At 43.8% G+C, this 22,781-nt stretch overlaps 2 protein-coding genes across 2 annotated transcripts in view; one reads left to right on the plus strand and one right to left on the minus strand.

Moving 5' to 3' along the window:
* Window positions 1-5,924, plus strand: part of THAP3 (THAP domain containing 3) — a 15,107-nt gene extending 9,183 nt beyond the window's left edge. The window contains exons 2-5 of the mRNA XM_007942649.1: window positions 284-476; window positions 4,732-4,794; window positions 5,177-5,269; window positions 5,646-5,924. Of these exons, the coding sequence (XP_007940840.1) occupies window positions 284-476; window positions 4,732-4,794; window positions 5,177-5,269; window positions 5,646-5,924 (628 nt within the window). The remainder of the gene's footprint in view (window positions 1-283; window positions 477-4,731; window positions 4,795-5,176; window positions 5,270-5,645) is intronic.
* Window positions 5,925-8,448: 2,524 nt separating this feature from the next.
* The window catches only part of DNAJC11 (DnaJ heat shock protein family (Hsp40) member C11), a 94,325-nt gene continuing 79,992 nt past the window's right edge, over window positions 8,449-22,781 (minus strand). The window contains exons 11-16 of the mRNA XM_007942588.2: window positions 12,272-12,427; window positions 11,092-11,161; window positions 10,030-10,087; window positions 9,743-9,885; window positions 8,891-9,020; window positions 8,449-8,474 (exon numbers count right to left, since the gene is read on the minus strand). Coding sequence (XP_007940779.1) covers window positions 8,449-8,474; window positions 8,891-9,020; window positions 9,743-9,885; window positions 10,030-10,087; window positions 11,092-11,161; window positions 12,272-12,427 — 583 coding nt within the window. The remainder of the gene's footprint in view (window positions 8,475-8,890; window positions 9,021-9,742; window positions 9,886-10,029; window positions 10,088-11,091; window positions 11,162-12,271; window positions 12,428-22,781) is intronic.

Genomic DNA, 22,781 nt, shown 5'->3' on the forward strand with positions numbered 1-22,781 from the left:
TAAGTCATCCTCACTTCCCTGGAGAAGGATGTCATGCTTGGTTGGGTGGAGGGTCAATGAAAGAGGGGGAGGCCTTCAACAAGATGGATTGACATGGTGGCTGCGATGATGGGCTCAAGTATAGCAGGGATTGTGGGGCTGGTGCGGGATTGGGCAGTGTTTCGTTCTGCTGTGCATTGGGTTGCTATGAGTCGGAAACGACTCAACGGCACTTAACAACAACAACAACAACGTGAAAATTCAGCATTGTCAATACTCTGCCATCTCCTTTCTCTGCCCCTAGGTTCCCATTCAGCCGCCCAGAACTGCTGAAGAAATGGGTGCTGAACATCGGCCGGGGCAACTTCAAGCCCAAGCAGCACACCGTCATCTGCTCCGAGCACTTCCGACCTGAGTGCTTCAGTGCCTTTGGAAACCGCAAAAACCTAAAGCACAATGCTGTGCCCACAGTGTTTGCCTTCCAAGACTCCGTGCAGGTAGGGACCCCCACTGCTGTTCATCTCAGAGCCAGCGTGCATGGATTCACCCAGCATTTGGGGGTGGGGAGGAGGAAGACAGGCATTTTCAAGGAAAGTGAAGGCCAGGAACATCAGTGAGAGCAGCATTAGCTAAGCTCTGGGACTCTCAACCTCGCTGGTGATGCCTTTGCTTTAAGGGAAGTCGTAATAAAGCCACTTTTTGAATGAATCATGCCTTACAACAGGCTCCTGCTGCAGAAGCTGGCTGGCCAGTGCTCTAAGAACTTAGTCTTTGAAGCTTTTACTTTTGCTGGGTCTCCTAGAGGCTCAAGGCCATGCAATGAAGACTCTGTTGCTCCTTAGAAGTGAGGATGGTGAGACTTCATCTCACATACTTTGGACGTGTTATTAGGTGGGATCAGTCTTTGGAGAAGGACATCATTCTTCGTAAAGGAGAGGTCAGTAGAAAAAGAGGAAAACCCCTCAATGAGATGGATTGACACAGTGGCTGCAACAATTGGCTCAGCATAGCAAGGATTGTGAGGGTGGTGCAGGATAGGGCAATGCTTCATTTTGTTGTTTTTAGGGTCACTATGAGTTGGAACTGACTCGATGATCTAACAACAACAATACTCACCAATGAGCACTTCTTAAAACATATTTAGGCAACGATTGAGCATTAAAATGCTTTTTAAGTACACCTTAGGAAGCACATACTATGGCAATGAGTGGAGTCCTAGAATCGTACACTCAGATTATAGATACTTTAGAAAATATTGCTGAAGACCAGACACAAAAAGGAGATATCAAAAGAGAAGCTGAAAACATCACCAACAAAGTGCAAACTGTAGAATATGTATACATGTTGGTTATGTAGAATAATACATTGTAGCATTTTCATTGTATGAGTCAAGCTTTCCACTCTAAGATTCATAAATAAATTTAAAGATATGCACAGATCTCTACCAGTTATCAACAGGGTATTTAAATAATTTCAGAGAATATTTTGAAAAAATTGAGAACACAACAAAACAAATACTGCCCAATAGTGATTATCAAGCGGTTCACTGTTGCAGAAGCATTAGAAAGATACAGGTACATGACATACATGCTCCAGAAGTAGCACTGGGTGCCAGAGGTCAGCTTCACATAACCACATACTACACCATCATCCGTACCCTTGAATCATGTATGAAAAGAAGGGCAAAAGTGTGTGAAGTTATTTCAAATAGATTTTCCTTCTTAAACAATGTGGAAATGAAATAACTGATGAAAAATGCATGAAGGCATCCAAGAAATTAGTGCAGGCTTATCTGGATGACTTAGATATAAACCTTTATGGAGAAGTGCAACAGTTTCATTCTTACATGAGAACTGAGTTTACAGATTCAGGAAACAGATTTTACTCATGTAGGTTTGATTGCATAATGGAAGATAAAATACAATGCATATTTCCCAATGCTGAAATGGCTTTACACATATTCCTAACTTTAATAATCACAAACCAAACTACAGAATGCTCATTTTCATCCCTTAAGAGACTCAGAAACCCTCAGCGTACAACAATAATTCAAGAAAGACTTGATTCATTATCTTTATTCTTTATGGAATTGGATACTGTTCAACAGCTTAATTGTGACAAAATCATTGAAGAATTTCTAAGAGCAAAGAATAGAAAGAAATGTTTTTAATTATAACATGTTAGAGATACAAATCTATCTAATAATAAAATAATTTGTTGTAATATTTGTTTTCTGTTCATTAAATTTCTTTTATGATATCTTTTAATTTGTTCATTTATAATTGTAGCATTTATTATGAAATAAGCATCAAAACTGAAGTCATGAGCAGGTTAAAGCAAAATTGGTGAAAATCAATTTTTTGTTGTAGGAAATTAACAGAATTTTATATTGATTTTTGAAATGGCTAAGTTCACTGACTCATTTTCTCTGTTATAGAATATGTGGAATATTTTTGTAGAAAATGTGGTATATAGTAAAAATCTTAGTACTTTGCATCCACTGAAAATTTTATAATCCATTTCATCTCATTCTGCAAAAGTGGCATATGCCACTTTTGCATTCAATTACATCAAGGATAGCCCATTCAAATGCATGAGTAAGCAGAGGAGGGGGCACCACAGATTCTTAGTGTTTTGGAGCTCTGGCAGGGTAGTGGTTACGGCATTTTGCTGGTAATGAAAAGATCAGTGTTTCAAACTCATCAGCTGGTCCGAGGAAGAAAGATGAGGCAGTCTGCTTCCATAAAGATTTACAGCCTTGGAAACCCATTGGGAGTTGCTGTGAGTCAGAATTGACTCAATGGCAATGAGTTGGTTTTTTGTTTTTTTGAGGGCCTTCGTATGCCTTAATTCAGCCCTTGGTGGGAAGGTGGTTTGGAGTCCACTGAGTGTCCCAGGGGAGGGCAGCCCTTGGTAGTCTGAGCAGCAGGTGGGCTGCAGGGAGGAGGAGTGAGTGCAGCAGGAGGGCAGGCCTGGAAGATCTGCGGGTGGGTGGTGGTGGGAGAAGGAAAGCAGAGCTCGGTGAGCACCTGGATGTGTGGTTTCCTCGTTCCTGAGACAGGCAGCACCGAGGCATCTGAGCTTCACACGGAGGTAGAAATGTCATGGAGGGGCGTGATGTGTTGGTCGGGCTCAGGAGAGAGATGATGAGCACCTGGAAGTGAAGTCAGGGGAGTGGGTTATATTGAATTTCATGAATCATAAAGGCACATCATACGCCATAATGCAGGCCCATAGGTGGTGTCCCCACTTGGAGCTTGAAGGAAAAGCAGTAGGGGGACAAACAGCAGGGTGTATGCTACCAGTTGCCCTTGACTTGACTCTCTGACTCAGGACGACCCCATGTGTGTCAGAGTGGAACTGTGCTCCACAGGGTTTTTAAACGGCTGATTTTTCAGAAGTAGATTGCCGGGCCTTTTTTCCAAGGCACCTCAGGGTGGCCTTGAACCTCCAACCTTCCATTAGCAGTGAGCATGTTCACATTCCTTTCACCCAGGGACTCTATACTTAGGCTAGTTTGATCATCTTGGGAGCTGTGAGTACAAGAGGGGAAAGCATGAATGACAGGCTGCCATTTTGGCAGCAGACATGCCCAGAATGCCTGGCCTTGAGCCTCAGCATTTGCTCTCCCCTTTCCCTGGATGACCTACCCCCACATGTGCACGTGCCTACCGCCTCACCTTACTCACATCTGTTCACAGCTGCTTTAAGGCTGCCCTGACCACCTTGTTCCTACTCACCCATTGGCCCTTCCTATCCTTTTCCTCCTCACCTGTCTTCCTAGATAGAACGTAAGCCCTATGAGGGCAGGGGCTTTGGTTGGTTCCTTGCTTTATTCCCAATACCCAGAACACTGGCTGACACAAAGTAGGTGGTCAATACTTGTTTGGTAGCAAATAACCACTTTCCAACATTTATGGTAAAGTTTTTAGCTACAAAATAAGGATTTGAGTTACATGTCTTAGGGAGATTATAGTTTACCGACTTGGGGGAGGGGGAAACAGTTGTAATTCATACTTCTTAGTTCTTTCAGTGAGGAGCCTTGGTTACACAACAGTGAGGTACCTGGCTGCTAACCAAATGGTTGGTGGTTGGAACCTCCCCCAGCAGCTCTGTGGGAGAAAGACTTGGCAATCTATTCCTGTAAAGATTATAGCCTAGAAAACCCTATGGGGCAGTCCTTTTCTGTCATACAAGGTTGCTTTGAGTTGAAATTTGACTCAGTGGCACCTAACAACAACAGTGCTTTCCATGCCAAGGTGGTGTGAGAGTTGGGTGTAGCCTCACTGGTCTTGGGCAGACTCTGCTCTGGGGATATGGCCATCTGGCTGTTCTGGGGACTGCTGATTCTAAGTTGGTGGCGTGTGAGGTAGTGAGGTACATTTTCTGCTATGTGATGGTTACTCATTAAATACATTTACTGAGTCACTTACTATGTGCCTGGAGGAATGCCAGGTCCCGGTGTAACACACATGAATTACATAGGGCCTGGCTTCAGAGGACCTACTCATGAGCCTGTGGCCCAAGACACGGGAACATCTTTGGGGGAAAAAGCAGAACCCAAGAGGGCAGGGAGAGGCAGAGCTTCGGGTCATAGTTCATAACCATTTCTCGCTGTATCAGGCCTGAGCTGAGCCGAGTAGTGGAGTGAAGACAAAGGAGGCCCAAGCCCTGGCTATAGGGGTTCTCAGGGTGTAGTGCCCTTAGTGCCCCCCCCCCCCCACTGCTCCCTGGTGTCTGTAACTTTTGCAGCTGGTTAAGGAGGACACAGACCTGGGCAGAGTGAGAGGAAATGCCAGCTCTAAGAAAAGGTGCGTCTGCTCGTCTGCTCCAAGCTGTCACTGTCACTGGAGCGTCTGAGCAGTGTTGCTCTGTGCGGAGGAGACGGGTGGCATTAAACTCGGGGGGCGGACCCCTACCTCCCGGGAAAAGGGAAGGCAAGCTGCTCATTTGTGCTTTCTGGCGCTGTCAGTCTCAGCTGGCTTCAGGTGTGGGTTGTGCTTTGTTTCTTAAGGTCTGTCTCTCGAGTCTGTGGTAGGAAGTGGCTGGTGGTTTGTGTCACCGCACAAACTATGTGGCTGGTCCCCAGTCATTGCTACTCCCTAAGACAGGGCGACTGGTGCCTAGGACGATGAGTTCCAGCTTTGGAGGCTCTGGTGTTTGTAGCAGCTGAGCCTGACTCTGCCTTGTTCCTCAGGTCCTGCCCGTGGCGGGGGTGGATGGCACAGGAAAAAGCAAGGACGTGGCAGAACTTCAGTTGTCCCCAAGAGCCGAAGCCTCTGGGAAAGAGGTAAGACACTGGGCCTGCCTCGTAGGTCTGGTAAGAAGGCAGCATGCAGTGGGTGGGTCTCAGCCAGGAGATGATTTGCTTCCCGCAAACCATGGGTCTGCACAGAGGCTCCCCTCAGCGGTGGGCTACAAGAAGCGTGGTGTGAACCTTGGTGTGCACATCAGTTACACCTTCCCAGCAAAGAGCCAGCTGTGCAACCACGACGGGGCCACAGCTGCCTTGAATCTCAGGAGAGCCTTGGAAAATAAATTGTACAACCAGGTGTTGATGAGCTGGCCTCCCCCAGGGACCCCACCACCCCTTCCATGCTGGCAAAAACAGCATTGCCACAGTGTGCCAGGACCAGAGCACCCCGATTTTCTGCCTCTGTCCTCAGGTCTTGCCATATAGGCCGGAAGCAGCGGAGACCCCTGGTCAGCTGGCCAGCCCCTCGGGGATGAAGCAGCCCTCAGATCACAGTTATGCTCTTTTGGACTTGGATGCCCTGAAAAAAAAACTCTTCCTCACGCTGAAGGAAAATGAAAAGCTTCGGAGACGCTTGAGAGCACAGAGGCTGGAGATGCGGAGGATGGGCCGCCTCCTCAGCACTTGCACAGAGTCACAGAGAGGGGCGGCAGGGACCCCAAGCTGCGCGCGGCCCAAGCAGCAGAGCTGAGCGCAGCCAGAGCACCCTTGGTCTCGTGGTGGTTGGTGACATTTCTGTCAGCTGCCAACACTTGGAAAGTGACAATGAGAGGACGGCAAACCTGGTGACGTGTTTAGAGGAGCCATCAGGCAAAAGGGAGGGAACCATGAGTGTGACAAGTCAGTCATGTGGTGACATGCATTCACTGTTGAAGCAGGCTTATTTATGGTCATACTTTCCACACAAGCTGGGCAGGCAAGGGGGGCACCATAGGCTCGAGGAACCATTCAGAATGTACCCCAGGGAGAAGCTTTCTCCAGAGAATGCACTTCCTGAGGGGTGGTGGCTCCCAGGGCATTCAGGGCCCACAGGACCATTCCTAGTCCCCAAGAGGAAGAGGGGTGAGGGCTGAGCCCATGGCAGTGTGAATGGGGTCAGCTTGGACAGCCAGTGTCCCTACAGTAAGGGGCTCAGACTGGTCCCCTAATCCAAGGAGTAACTCCGCTTCTGGCTTAGTTTGAGCGAACAGCTTAATAGTGTCTTGCTGTACCAGTGTCTCCTCCCTAAATGGGGTTTCCTCCGTTTGAAAAATAACTAAGAACATGAAGATTTTCCTTCCGTACTTCAGGGTGGCTTCGCAGACTCCCCAGGGAAGCAGCTCTGTACAAGCTGTCAAGAGCACACTGAGTATGGTTACCTTGGATTTCCCCCTCCCCCCAAATGTGACTCTTGTTAGTGAGAAAACAAAGATCTAAATGATTTTTAAATCTAAATGATCTAACTTTGGACTCTACTTCTCAGACTAGAAAACGGAACCATAGCTTCAGTTTAAGCCGATGGTTTAAAATGCGGTTCAAACAGATAAAGGGTGAGAATGAGCTGGGTGTGTGTGGGAGCTCACTCCTAAAAAACACACAGATAACAAGTTCCATTCCCAGCTTTCCAGAAAGGTTTATTATGGTGTGAGGGTGCTTTTTGTATAATTGACTTCAAACGAATGAAGAAAATTGGTGCTTGGAAGAACCACCTGCAGTCAAGAGAACACAGGCCTGTTTCCAGAGAGACCCACTTAACACAGTTTATTGTATTGCACAATTCACATTCAGGGCCCAGGTCAGAGAGACTTGTTTGTTTAAATGGAGATTATACAGCCTGGACTGTGTTTAAGAATTAGAGGAAGAAGGTTGTTGGCAATGACTGGTGCCGGTGCCAGGGAAGTGGGCCCTGATTTTAGCCGCAGCTGAAGGAGTACAGCTGGTCAGCCTGCCTGGACCAGCAGTCAGGCCACTGCCCAGCAGCCTTGTGTTCCCATGGCTCAGTCCGTCCAGGAAGCTGGGCTCTCCTAGGAGCACAGGAACCCTGCCGGGTATAGGGGGGGACAGTGCTCCCCCCACCCCCCAGCTCAGAGGGTAGTTTTCACTTCAGGTAACAGAGCTGGCTGAACAGGGGTACCTCAGCTTCTAAAGACTTTTGCATCTGCAGAACAGGTAAGAGAAGAAAGGGTCTTGAGAGCAGAGCCACACCCCAGAAGGCGAGGTGGCGTGTGGGGAACAGCAGTGCCATCTGCTGGGGGCTTGAGCGTGACACAGGCGTGCAGTAGAAGGCAGCCTGGTTGGTCTCCCCCCTCCCTCATACCAGAGCAGCCTTCCTTGTGTTGTTCCTTCTTAGGATTTGGCACAAGTCTGAAGCCCAGGTCTTTAACTCCCCATGAACTAATGCTCTCCCCTTTCCTTGTGAGCCTCTCTCCATTGCAAGCCTGTGCTGTAGGTCTGGGTTGGCACAGGCAGGTCACACGCAGCAGTGTGTGGGGTGGAAGTATAGCTTGCATTGCTGGCCTTGGGGCCTTTCTCCATGATAGGACTTGGGGTGACTCCTAGAAGAGGGAAGGACCCAGGACAGGGGCAGCTGGAATGATTGCTCTGAGAGGCTCTAGGAGTGGGAGGAAGGAGACCAGTTTCCAGACCCAGATGTTCCCAGAGAGGAAGCAGATGATAAACCCAGACTGCTCTCCAGGTTTGCTCAGCAACATTTCAACACAGAGAGACAGTGGTCAGGAAGCTGGCTGAGCAGAGGCTCACTTGATCCTGAAGGCCCCAGTGTGGGCAACTCCTTCCTTCCTTTCCATTCTGTCTGCCATGTTCAATCCGAGTTACAGGAAAAGTAGCTCACAGCCCTAAATGTGAGGGTAGGGAGCTCCATCAACACCTGAGGACAGAACGAGAACTACAGGCAGCAGTCAGCACACGTGCCGAGGAGCCTGGTGGGGACTAGGGGCCATCTGGTGTCCCTCCCGCCAGGAACATGATCCTTAGGACAACAGATATGGGTTGTGCAGCAGTCCTGGTCCAGGTGGGGCTGCCTCGGCTCTTTCTGCAGCACCCATGAGAGCTGGGTTGTCTGCATGTCCCTGCACAGAACTGATACAGTACCACCATCTATAGGAATAATATAAAATAAAACATCTGATGTCTGGGGTTTTTCCCTGCTTCCAAATTTGTAGACTCCCAGGATAAGATTTTTTGCAGCCTCTTTTTAATCTGGTTTCTCAGGCAGTTTATCCATCTGTATCAATCCTGTGTGCTGTAAAAGAAAACACAAACTTGGTGTCAGAAGGCAGCTGTGCCCATTCCTTCTACCTGTGGGGCTCAGCCACTGCAGAGGCCAGAGGCTGCCTGGGTCTTGGCAAGCAGCACACCAGCCGCCAAGAGCCAGTGGGTTCTGGAACACGAGGAGCTTGGCTTTCACACTCAGTCAGCTTCCAAGGGAAGAGCTCACTAATGCAGCCCTGAAGGGGACAAAGCCCCTTCCTCAGTGCATCAGATCATGGCTCTGCGCAAGCTGCAATGCTAGAGCATCAACATCCTTGCTCCTTAAGGGGCAGCAGAGAGGGACACAAGTGGCCAGTGTCCCACATGCTGGGCAGCTGCTCTGATGCAGCTAAGCGCCCCTGCCTGGTCCATGCGGCAAGGTGGGCCTGCAAGGGAGCAGCTACTCACACTGCTTTGGTATCCTCAAGGCCTCACTGTCGAGCGCCATCACCTGATGCAGCACGCCCCGGAACTGGTAGAGTACTTTCAGATTCTTCTCCTCACCCACGCAAGGGTCATAGAACCCAGGCAGCCCAGCCTGGAACATACAGATTGTGATTCTAAGCACTGAGGAGACAGCGATTTAAAATAGCCTGATACTCTGCTTCTGGCTTAAGATGCATCTGGAGGGGGCCTGACTTTTCCCTCTGGAGCTGCTCTTGACAGATGTAAGCTTTAGAGCTTGAAGGAAAATAACATGAGAATTTCAGTAAATTGCATATTTAGCCCTAGACTTCCCTCTCAATACAGGCTCCTTGCCTCAGGCTAAAGACACTGCCATCCTCACAGAAGCCCGGCCAAGACACCAGGGGACTTTCTCAGGGAGGCTGATGCTCCCTGGCCCGAGTGTTAACCTGCTTTTCCATTCATCATTATAGTCCATGCCCAAGCTCCAGCAGTGAGTCACATACATGGGCTCCAACTGATCTCATGTTCCTTCTGAAACCAGGCAAGGAAGACACAGATTGTAAACACCACAAAGGCAAGATGTCTGTTTTGTGTGCTGCCACATCCATAAAAGGCCCAGACATAGTAGCCGATTCACTGACTGAAAGAAATAGTTCCAATGCTGCTATCACTTGGGTCTCAGGCAGCACCTCAGGCAGTGAACAGGCCATGAGAAGGACCCCCTGCAGCAAAGTTGTTAGTTGTTTCAGGGGCCAGTCTGTCCTTATTAGAAGGAATCTGTTCCTCAAACTGCCCGTTTTCCCTTTTCCAGTCTCCTAATCACAAGGCAGGCTGTGGCTGGCACTGCTGTACCTTGGATGCTTCTGTGAGGATGAGTTTGGAGTCCTTCACCAGGCACTGCAGCGGTACAGTCACGTCAATCACCTTGACCTTCTCGTTCTTCCTGCTCTTGTCATTGACAAACTTCCCATACCAGGCATTCACAATGATGAGCCCTGAAGGATGATCTCAGTGAGGGCCAAAGTTGGCCTCCACAGCATGTCTCTTCTCAGCTTGGCTGTAGGAGCCGTGGGCTCCTATGAGACCCTGATCTGGCACCCCCTCCCCTAGTCCCATTCTGAGTGGACCCCTCTTCTCACCCATTCTGGACTCTTCTGCTTCAATTATCCTTCGGACAGATTCCTGCATCAACCGAACCTGCCAAAGAACAAAGATGACCACCATCAGGGCCCTTGCTAGTCCTGCCTCTTCATCCAGCAGGCCAGGGACACAGGGTCTGTATGGTGGACATGGTGACGTATCTGAGGCCCTTTGTCCCTGCTACATACCTGCTCAGGATTCTGTGAGGTAAGGGAACTGGAGGCCAGGAAAGCTCAGCCCTGGAACCAGCTCACTCTGGAACCAAATCCTACAGTAATCAGCTCTGGCAATGGTACAACACCCCCGACCCCCATCTCCCGCACTAGTGAGCCCAGCGTGAGCAATGACAGACAGCAATGACAGCTCCTTTCAAGGGGTCATAAGAGGCAAGCTGGCTTTACAAACCCAGTCAGAAAGTACTGAATACGCTGTCAACACTAAAAATAAAGGAAAGCCCATATGGGAAGTTAGAATCTTATCTTTTTTGCCAAGGGCCTCTTTTCTTAGGCCCCAGCCTGCTAGGCAGAGCTGTGCTTTCCCTCTGATGGGCACAGGCTGTCCAGGCTGCAGGTGTGTTCATGGCATGCTTCAGGTCACCTGCCTGGGTGATGTATGCATCTTTATCTCAGTCCTTCCATCCATGAAAGACTGACAGGTACTCTGCCATTCTCCAGGAGAGCACCATTCCCATAAGACCCGTAAGAGGACAATGCCCACAGCTATGGAAACACCTTGTTATGCTTTCCAAAGGTGTATATAACCATAAGGACAGGGATGGAAGTCCCCAGTCTTGTGGGCCATAAGCAATAGATATCCTAAAATAAACAATGAGGTTATTGAGGAAAGAGTCTGGGACCATGGCCCTTGAAACCAAAGTTTGTGTGAAACCAAACTTGAAACCAAAGTTTGGGCTCCATGCAGCCCTAGTCTGAGAAATGGGGACTAGCCGGCAGAGAGGAGCTGTCACTGCATTCTCTGGTCTACCTGGGAGCAGTAGGGAAGTTCGCAGAGATGAAGCAGGATCAAACACACTGCCGGGTGGCAGTTTACATGGCACTTACAGCAGCTTCTGCCTCTTGTTTTTTCTGCAGAATGTCCGTGGCTGTGCTCTCCCTCTGCTTTTCCAACTCCCTTGTGTGAGGGAAACACAAGCCACACATTAGCAAGTGTTCCACAGCAGTGAGTCAACAGAGCCCCCTTGCTGGCCCTAAGCCCAGCAAACACTTTGTGATCTGAGAGGGTTTCTAGTTCAAGAGCTTTCTCAAGTATGTCTACAACAAGCTCAAGCCAATCTGTTAGTCCCAGGCCTGCACTGCTCCATTTTATCCCGAGGTGGCTCTGCCCTGCCTCTCGAGGCCCACGTTCTCTCTCTGGAAAACAGACTCCACCTGGCAAGAGTCAAACGAAAGTGGGCGGTCTGAGCAGAAGATGAGGAGGCGCCGGCCACTTTCCAGTATTATTACAGAACACACTTGCTGGAGACAGTGAATGCCACTTTAGGTAGACATAAAAATATTTCCCTTTAGCAAAGCACAGGGACTCTGGGTCTGCATACACTTGCCCCAGTCAAAGGACTTTACCCTGTCACAGTCTCTTCTAGGCCTCAGGCCTTGTGGGGAATCAGGACCTTAAACTATAGCCACTCAAAGGCTAGAGGGGCCCCACAGATGAGAGTCATTCCATCTTCCTAGACTCTCCACCTGCAATGCTTTAGCAAATCCGATCATTGTCTAAACCACCTCTCAGTTTCCCATAGAGGGGTTCTTTCTCACTGAGAGTTTGAACCTAATACCAGGCCCCAATGGATTATTTATGAGAAACTGCAAAAAATTTACATTTCAACAGCTTCCACAACAAAAATTAATGCATGTCCCCTCTATAAGAACCTGGAACCCATTCCTCTTTGAATTCAGTGCCAGGAAAAGAAACTGTCAGATTAAGAAAAAGGAAGACCTTTTAATCTCTTATCGTCATAGTATAATCTCAATAATATTTAAACCAATTTGGCAGCAGGAAGATCATGAATAAGAGGGTAACAGTACTACCACTACTAATGAGGACAATCAACAGTTAACATTTACTAAGCTTTTACGGGACAGATGCCATGTCAAGCACTTATTTGCATTAATTAATTTTCCTGACAACCCTATGAAGTAGGATCTATTATCAGCTCCATTTTACAGATGAGAAAGCTGAGGCAGAGCTGTTTATTGATCTTCCCAGGATGTATTTTAAACTCACTTCTCTTTCTGAGCCCTGAGATATGGTTTGATGATCAGACGGTGCATAGCGAAGTAGACCACCAGAGGCCCGACAGTGGCGTAGAACACAGCACTGGGGAGAAGCTGATCTGTCAAATGGATCGGGAAGAAGTAAGTCTGACTGGCTCTGTTTAATCTGAAAAGCAAGAACAAAACAAGAAGAGTCAGAATAACGAGGGGTCTTAGCCACAGGACTAACCTCTAAGGTACACAGAATACTAGTGAAAAGAAACCTGCTTATTTCATAATTTACTCCACTTTGCCAGTTTCCTGTTCCCAGTTCCTGCTGGGTTTGATGTATGTGACAGAACAAAGGTCGCACTAACTGCTGACCTCAAGGGCAAGCCAACAGAGCTAAAGCATTTCCAGGCGTCCTACACCTGTGTTAGCCACTGGGCTCAGAGGACATGCCTGGATACTCCTCCCCTGGTGTCCAATTCACACCTTAGCCCTCAATTTATCTGTTCAAAAGAAGTCTGTAAAGACTTTAAAACTTAGCAAATTAAGGAGGTTTGAGTAAGGGCTGAATAGCTCCTACTGGACCAGTTATCTCACAGAGAACTGTGAGCTCTGCATCATGTATAAAACACACACTAAGGTACCGGACAGTGGCTAAGTGCAGGCCAATGCTAAAGGAGCTGAAATTTAGAAGAGTGGAATGGCACTGATGAGTTTCCTGTTTTTTTTTTTTTTTTATTGTTGTTAGGTGTTTATAGCCTTTAACCTAAGGGCAAGTCCCAGCTGCTACCCTATGATGTAGCAAAAACTTGGAAAGATACATGTAGTGCTACTAGATAGAAGCAGCAGAAGCCAGAGTTTGGGGCAACCAAAGCACCTGGAGCACGGGGAGGAGGGGTCCCCAAAAGAGAACAAGAGATGAGGAGTCTGAGATTGTGTATATAAACATGGCACAGATCTCTTGCAGACCATGGTCCTCAAGTAGCCGAGCTTAGAGTAAAATAACTGTACTGAGGTTCTGGCTGCTGCCTACCACAGTAAGTCAAAGTTTGCAGTCTGAATTCAACTTTCTAAAGCAAAAAATCAACACTCTCCAGAGAAACATAACAGAATATAGTCTTTACAATGTGTCATTCACAAAATCCAAAATAAAATCCCAAACTGTTCTACATACGAGGTAACAGAAAGACATGACTTACACTCAAGAGGAAAAGATAAACAGAGACTGACCTCAAGATGACCCAGATACTAGAAGTGTAGCAGATAGGGATTTTAAAGCAACTATTATAACTATGGAAAGGAAAATATACTTGTAATGAATGAAAAGATATGAACTCTCAGATGAGAAACGAAACTATAAAAAGAATCAAATAGAAATTCTAGAACTGAAAAACAGTATCTGAAATGAAATAGTCATTGGATGAGTTTAAGAGCAGATTGAGATGAAAGAAGAGTCAGTGACCTTGAAGACAGATCAACAGAAATACTCTACTATGAAGAGCAAAGAGAGAAAAGATGGGCGACAAATGGATAGCGCCTCATATGCCTGTGAGACAACATCTAAGGGTATGACATATGGTTAATGAAAGACCCAGAGAGGAGAGAGTGGAGCAGAAAAAAAGTATTGGAAGAATTTATAGTTTAAAAATTCTAAATTTGATATAAGACAAATTTACAGATGCAGGAAGTTTAAAATATAGTGAAAACGACATTTAGGTCCCTCATAGTCAAACTGCTGAAAAGGAAAAATAGAAAATCTTGAACACTGAACAGCCAAGGAAAATAAAAACACATTACATACGGGGAAATGAGTCAAGTGACTGCTGACTCATCAGAAACAAGGAAGGCCAAAAGGCAAAAGACAAGAGTGCTGAAAGAAAACCAACCAAACAAAAACTAGTTAACTCTGAATTCTATAGCCAGTGAAAATATTCTTCCAGAGTAAAAGCAATTCCAGCATTCACAGAGAACACTCAAAACTCAAAAATAGGAAATGAAACAACCCCATAATAAAATAAAGGATGAATAGATGCTACACTAAAGAAGATACATGAATGGCAGATGAGCTCATGAAAAGATGTTTAGCATCACCAGATACCAGGAAAATGCAAATCAAAACCACGAGATACACCTGTCTACCTACTAAAATAGTAAGGGAGAATACAAAAACAAAACAAAAACAAACCATACTAAGGGGTGGTGAGGATACGGAGCAAAAAGAACAAAAAGAATCCTCATAAGCTGCTGGTGGGAATGTCAAATGCAACAACTGCTGGGAAACAGCTTGGCAGTTTCTGATAAAGCTGAACATACACTTACCACATGACCCAGCAATTCCACTCCTAGGTATTACCTAAGAGAAATGAAAACTTACGTTCACATGAAACCTGTATGTCAATGTTCATATGGTGATCATCTGTAATCACCAAAAACTGGAAACAACTGAAATGTCCTTTGACTGGGAAACAGATAAACAAATAATGGGACATCTGTACAATGGAATGAATACTCCTCAGCAATAAAAAGGAATAAACTATTGATTCAAGCAACAGTATGTATGATGCTCAAACACATTATGCTCAGTTAAAGAAGGCAGACTCAAAAAGCTACATACTAGAGGATTCCATTCATATGGCATCCTGGAGAAGGCAAAAACATAGGGAAAGAAAATAGGTTAGTGGTTTCCAGGGCCTACAGGGTGGGAGTAGGGGGCTGACCACACCAAATGGGCATGGGGGGGGGGGGAGTGTTTTTGGGATTATGGAAATGGTCTTGATTTTGTATGATTATATGTCTGTGTGTGGCTGTCAAAACTAAAGAACTGTAATGAAAAAGGATGAATTTTACTTTGTGTAAATTATACCTCAATAAATCTGACTTTAAAATTACAGTAATGGTAATAGCTGAGTTCTGGAGTAGGGATTCTTAGAACTAAACTGTTTTAGGTCAAAGTAACAAAAATAAATAGATGTATGTACATTATATATATATATATATACACACATATATATAAACTAAAGAACTATATGAAAGCAGAATAAAGGCACAATGAAGGTGTTTTCCTGGTCAAAGAACTAAGAATTCATCACTGATAGACCTATACCGTAAGAAAAGCTAAGGAAAGTTCTTTAGGCCAAACAAAATAATATCAGATGGAAACTCAATTTTTAGGAAGAAATAAAGAACACTGGTAATGGTAAAAATATAAGTAAATATAAAAGACTCTCCCTGTCCTCAATTTCTTTAAAATATTATTTAAAGCCAAAATTTTAACACTATATTGTGGAGACTGTAATATATTCAGCTGTAATATGCATGACAACTATAGCATAAAGGACATGGCAGGGAGTAAATAAATGGACCTATAAGCTTTGGAGGTTCTTTTATTTCACATGAGGTAACAATACAATATTAACCCTAGTTAGACTTCATTGAAAGGTTAAGAATGTGTATTACAATCATTACAGCGGTCACAAAAAAATATAATACAAAGAGGTGTGTTCTTCTTGTTATGTGCTGTCGAGTTGGACCTGACTCATAGCAACCCCTTCTTGGGTATCCGAGGCAGTATTACAACGGAAGTAGATTGCCCAACCTTCCTTCTGAGGAGTGGCTGGTGGGTTTGAACTGCCAGCCTTCCAGCAGTCAAGTGCCTTAGGCACTATGCTACCAGAGCTCCCACAAAGAGATGTAGGTAAAACATATTAACACTCTGGTTCTTCTCTAGAGCGTACCAATCTTTGGTGTTTTACCAAAGGTTTATTGCAATGGAACCACTTTGCGTTATAAACGGCACAAAACAACAAATGTGTTTTGATTTTTTGTGTGTATTATTTAATTTTGATCATAAATATTTAAAGTCATAATCTAGTTCTATCTTTGTATTGTTTTCCTCCAAATATAAAAAGCGATCTAAAAATTGGACTTTTTTATAAATTCATATATTGTCTAAAATTTTAAAGTGACAAGTATTCTTCCTTAATATTAAATCTTTTTTATATATGAGAACTCGAAGAAACGTTAACATTCACTCTCTTGTATAAGTGGTAGTAGTTTTGTACTCAAAGCTTCCTTTTCACTGCAGATTATTTATTTATGCTAGTTTGATAACAAAGTTTTAACTATGACATGCAGCATATATATGTTGGTAGACTGTCATTAGAGAAATATATGTGTGTGTGTGTGTGTGTGTGTATGTTTTGCATCTCCACTACCCAAGCTTTCTTAAACTATGTGTAATTGGTAAGTCAGCCAACTACAGGTATTTATTGTGCCCCAACACATGTGTAACACTTTGTGGTTTGTGGATATCTGGTACATGAAGATTCCTCTCTAATATTCATTCTGAACATGCATACAGTTGATTTTCAACTGATGTGTTCCAAATATTTATAGCGAAACATTTGCCAGAGCACCCAAGACATGTTAACACTATTCTATTAGCTTCATATTATACTTGCTAGTTTTGGTCTGTATTGAAGACCTACATAATTTAAAATATGTCCACTAATGTCATTAGTAAGAAGTTACACAAAGTTCATATTCAATGTAGAGTATTTTTCATGTTTTTTCCAAAGCCTCCTTAACATTGGCAGTGTTTGGTTAATGCTTGTGTACCATGGGAGTAACTGAAGCTTCAGACGTGGTTTTGTCTAAATTAGTAGCAGCAGACCTTCCTCCATCTTTAACTGGTACTGCCAGTGAGCTATACTGTGGTGCAACAAAAATGCTGTTACTGTCATCTCAGTGTGAACGAGTAGTCAAAATGCTTCTTCTACCACTGATTAAAACATACATATTGCTAAGAGTGAGATTCCTCATATGTTTAGAATTTTTTAAGTGATAAATAAGTAGAATTTCAAAATATAGTCTACAAAAGAGATTTCCTTTCCTTTTATATTTTGATGATTGTTTTCTTGTATGAAAATTTAGTTATATTCTTGCTCTCTTATGAGATTTAAGACTTGTTTCTTCCTTTGATTATTTTTGTCATTGACATTCAGTCACCTGATTTACATGAAATATGGCATTTCAGTGTGTTCTTTTTCTCACAACGTATATTTAATAAAAATGCTGTGTATGGAAAAAAAAAGTAAACATATTAAAATGGAATTTTGAAAATATTCAGGTAATACTAAAGACAGCAGAAAAGCAGGATTAAAGGAACAAAAATCAGAAGGGATAAATGAAAAATAATAAAATGGCAGGTCTAAATCCAATTGTATCACTAATTACATTAAATATTAATAGATTAAACAGACTAATTAAAAAGTAGAGATTGTAAGAACAGAATGTAAGAATGCAAATGCAAGATCCAACTATATGCTCTCTTTGAGACACTATAAAAGGAGATGGTTGAAAGTAAACTGAGAAAAAGATAAATTATATAATTATTCAGCATAAGAAGGCTAAAATAGCTATATTAACATCAGATAAAGATGACATCAAGACAAAGAGTATTATCAGAGATAAAGAAAGACATTTCATAACGATAAAGGGTCATCTAATTAGGAAACCACAAAAATTTAAAATATGTATGTGTCTAATAACAGGATCAAGATGTATCAAGCAAAATTGACAAAGGGAGAGAAAGAGAATACCACAATTATAGTTGGAGATTTTAACACTTCTACCTCAGCAATTTGATAAACTCCAAATCAGTAAAATCACAGAAGATATATAATGCTGGCATCACCTTGACCTAACTGGTATGTACAGATCACCATACCCAATAGCTGCAGACTGTGGGTTACAAATGATATCACTCCTAACTGTGTCCTTAAGTTGAACTTGTTGGTAAGCTGAAATAGATGCATATGGTTCTTATATAGCCTTACTACAGTGCAAGAAAAAGGAGTCCTGGTGGTGGCAGTGGTTAATGCTTGACTGCAAACTGAAAAGTTGGTGGTGGGAACCCATCAGCTGCTCTGGTGGGAGAAGGATGTGGCAGTCTGCTTCTATAAAGATGTATAGCCTTGGAAATCCTATGGGGCAATTCTATTGTCCTACAGGATTGCTGAGTCAAAACTGACTCAATGGCAGTGGGTTTGATTTTTGGTTTTAATGCAACAAAAGGCCTGAAATCCTTTTCAATAATTTAAAAGGTGCACCTACAGCAAGTGAAGGTGATTGTGGTAAACCAATTGTTGTGAGCAGGGTTGGTTCAGTCTTTCAAAGTGAGGGCAAATTTACATAATATTAAATGGAAAGTCCACCACTGTTGTTGTGTGCTGTTGAGTCAGACCCGACCCATAGCGATCCCTCCTTGGGTTTCTGAAGTGGTACCACTACGGAAGTAGATCACCCAACCTTCCTTCTGAGGAGTGGCTGGTGGGTTTGAACTGCCAGCCTTCTGGTTAGCTGTCAAGTGCCTTAGGCACTATGCTACCGAGCTCCCAAGTCCACCACTCGTCTATTTGTCATACTGTGGTGCCTTGTGTGTTGCTGTGAGACTGGAGGCTATGCCATCAGCATTTTAAATACCGGTAGGGTTACCCATGGTGGACAGGTTTTAGCAGAGCTTCCAGACTAAGAAGGAAGGGGCCATCTACTTCTCAAAGAACTGGCCAGTGAAAATCTTATGAATAGCAATGAAACACTGTCCTAAATAGTGCCAGAATGATGAGCCCGCCCCTCAAGTCCAAAGGCACTCAAAATACGACTGGGGAAGAGCTCTCTTCCTGAAGTACAGTTAACCTTAATGGTATAGATGGAGTAAAGCTCAATTGGCATAACATACTATATAAAACATTGTTCCACCTCCTACTTTGGCAAGCAGCGACTAGGATCTTAAAAGCTACCAAGCTGCCATCGAGATGCAATGATGGGTCTCTCCTCATCCAGAGCAAAGAAGAATGAAGAAAACCAAAATTCATGGAAACAATTGGTCCTAGTGACTGGTACACCATCTGATCTGCAGCCTATATGACTTATGAGACCAGAAGAACTAGATGTTGCCTGGCCACCACTGTCATCCACTTAGAAGGGGATCTGTGTAGCAGATTCTTGATAGAGAGGGAAAACAATGTGGAACAAAACTCAAAATCATTTGGAGAAAAAAAAAGGGGGGGACACCAGGTTTGCTGGTCTGATACAGCCTTGTGGAACCACTGAGGCTATGGCCCCTAGCTGCCCTTCAGGTCTGGAATTGAACCCACACCTGTGGTTTCCAGCCAAACAGAAGACAGGCATAGAGGTGAACATTTACCTGAGGTAGATACACTCCTTGGAGAGAACAATCATTGAGAAAGAAGGGCTGCCTATGCACAGGGAGACAGCTTAGGGGGCAGGAGTCCATGGAGGGATGGACACTGGGAAGAGGTAACTATGGGGAGGAAGTGGGAGGGGAGCTGTTGCACTGTGATAAACTGTGGTCAATGTCATGAGACAAAGTATATGTAAACTGCTATATGGAAAGTGAATGTGCTCTGTAAATCTTCACCCAAATCACACACACAAAAAAAGAAATCAAATGTCATATTGCATTGGGCAAATCTGCAAGAGAGACCTCTTTAAAGTGCTGAAGAGCAAAGATGTCTCCTTGAAGACAAAGGTGTGCCTGCCTATCCTAAGCTATTTTCAGTTGCCTCATATACATGTGAAGAAAGTAGGACAATGAATAAGGAAGAGTGAAGAACAGTTGATGCTTTTTGAGTTGTGGTACTGGTGAAGAATAGTGAAAGTACCATAGACTGCCAGAAGAATAAACAATTCTGTCCTGGAAGTACTGCCAGAATCCTCCTTGGAAGCAAAAATTGCCAGACTTCGTCTCACTTACTCTACTTTGTTCATGTTGTCAGAAGGGATTATTCTCTGGAGAAAGATATCATACTTGGTAAAGTGGAGGGTCATGAAAAAGGGGAAGACCCTCAATGAGCTGGACTGACATAGTGGCTGCAATTATGGGCTTAGGTATAGCAAGGATTGTGAGGATGGTGCATGACTAGACAGTGTTTCATTTTTTTGTACATAGGTTTGCTGTGATTTGGAGCCAACCTGATGGCATCTAACAACAACAACAACAACAACAACAAATGACAAGTATGAATTGTCTGTAAGTTGGATGATTATAACCTGGTGACTTACTGTACATAATCTTTGCAGGTACACATGATATACTGACCAAGGTAGATTATATGTTGGGCCATAAAACAAGTCTCAATATATTTAAAAAGACTGGAATCACACAGAGTATATTCTCTGACCTAAATGGAATTAAATTAGAAATCAATAGAACTGACTAATAATGAAAATGTAACATCAAAATTTGTGGGGTATAGTAAAGTAGTGCTTAAAGGGAAATGCATAGCTGTAAATGCTCACATTAGAAATAAAGAATGGTCTCAAAGCAATAACCTAAGGTTCAACCTTTGGAAATTAGAAAAAGAGCAAAGTAAAACTCACATAAGTAAGAGGAAGGAAACAATAAAGATCAGAAATCAATGAAGTAAGAAACAGATAAACATAGAGAAAATAAACAAAGTCCAAAATTTGTTCTTTGAAAAGACAAGTACTCTAGCTAGACTGATTAAGAAAAAGAACACAAATTACCCACATTAGGAATGAAAAGAGGGATCACATCTACAATCGCAAAAGGATAAGGAGATATGGTGAGTAACTTTATGCTAACAAATCTGACACTCAGATGAAATGGACAAATTCTTTGGGAAAAAAACTGACAGTAAAGAAATTGAATTATCAAAAACCTTCTTATAAAGAAAATTCAGGCGCAATGATTTAATGCGTGCATTTTATCAAACCTAAGAGAAAAGTAACACCAATTGCACACAAATTCTTTCAGAAACCTTAAGAGGAAGAAATGGTTCCCAACTAATTTTATGAGGTTGGCATAACTCTCATTCCAAAACCTGACAAATACATAATAAAAAAGAAAATTACAGAGCAACATCCCTTATAAACATAGATATAATAATCCTAAGTAAGATATTAGCAAAGTAAAGTAAGCAAATATGAAGAGGACTATATATCATGATCAAGTGGAGTTCTCCCTGGGATGTAAGGCTGGTTTAACATTTAAAAATTAATGTAATTCCTCATATAAATGGAACATAAGAGAAGGGCTTAGATAAGCTGCTTTTGTTGAACTTTGGGGCCTTCTGACAAAACTTCAGTTTCTACACCAATTCAACTGGTGGACAATTCAGCTATATCAACACAGAAAACTTAGCTGAAATGAAAATGTTTCTCTCCAAAGAAGCTGAGTGGCATTATTGATGAGAATTAAATTCAGATAATATCATGCAGTATCTGCCAGAGAGAAGTGTTTTAAAAACAGAAACCAAATCTTATGCCTTACTAGTGGTCCCAATTCAGGGAGGGGAAAAAAAAAAAAAAAGATTAAAGTATAGGTAGGAATTCTGACATCTCCATGTATGTCCTTTATTCACTCTCTTAAATGAGAGGAGAGAAAGTGGATCCCAGCTCCAATCTTGGTAACCTGTGTTGTCTCTCATCTTCAAATGGAGGCGCCATCTACTTGTTTCCACTCATGCACGCACCCACGCACCCACGCATGCACACACTGACTCACTCAAGCACATATGCAAGCACTGAGTTCCTCTCAAGTGCCAGGCTGTGTTCCAGGCTCTGGGAGTTCAGTAGAGAACAAAGTCTTTGCCCTCAGTGAGCTTATTTCTGATGGGAAGACTGGCCTGTGAGATGAAGATTGGTGCAATGGAGAATAAAAAAAAAAGGTAAATAGGAAAGGGACTGCTTGGGGTGAGATGGAGGTTATTAGTATGTTCCATAGCGTGATTAGGGACAGTTACTGCAGTTATGGGACATCTGAGGAGACCTGAAGGGAGCAAAGAAACAAGCCGTATCTGGAGGAAAAGTTCTTTAAGAAACAGCAAGGAGGCCAGTACCACTGGAATGGAGAGAGCATGGGGCAGAAGAAGGAAGGTAAGGTCAGAGGACAACTAGGGGCTAGACTGCAGAAGGCCAAGTCCTTCAAGGACTACGGCTTGGCATAGAATTGGGAGTCTCACTGGAGTGCTTTAAGCAGGAAGGTGACATATACTGACTTACAGGGGGAACGGAGGGCAGGGGTAAAGGGCGAGCCAAAGGGTAGAGATCAGTTAGGAGGGCAGTGCACTAATTCAGATGGAAGGCACCAGTGATGTCATGAGAGAAGGTCCAAGTCCGGCTCCTGGGCCAGAGAATAGCTAAGATGATTCTCAGCTCTACTGGAATTGGTGTGTGGGAGAGAGATCAAGGATAATACCAAGGTTTCTGGACAGAAAAGGATGGAGCTTTCATTTACTGAGTTCAGGAAAGACTCTGTGTGTCTGAGGGGAAATCAGGAGTTCTGCTTTGGTTATGTGATGTCTGTGATGCAATTAGAGCTCCAAATAGAGATTTTGAAAAGGGAGATGGATGTACAATGTAGAGATTTAGGGGAGAGGTCCCAGCTGGACCTTGTCCATGCATGGGGGTACTGAAGGCAGAAAGCTAGAAAGAGAAGGGCTGAACCCTATAGCATGTCTCCATTTAGAAGCCCGAAAGATAAGGAG

Source organism: Orycteropus afer, unplaced genomic scaffold (assembly GCF_000298275.1).
Source record: "Orycteropus afer afer isolate SDZICR_OR568_19922 unplaced genomic scaffold, OryAfe1.0 scaffold00094, whole genome shotgun sequence".
NCBI lineage: Eukaryota > Metazoa > Chordata > Mammalia > Tubulidentata > Orycteropodidae > Orycteropus > Orycteropus afer.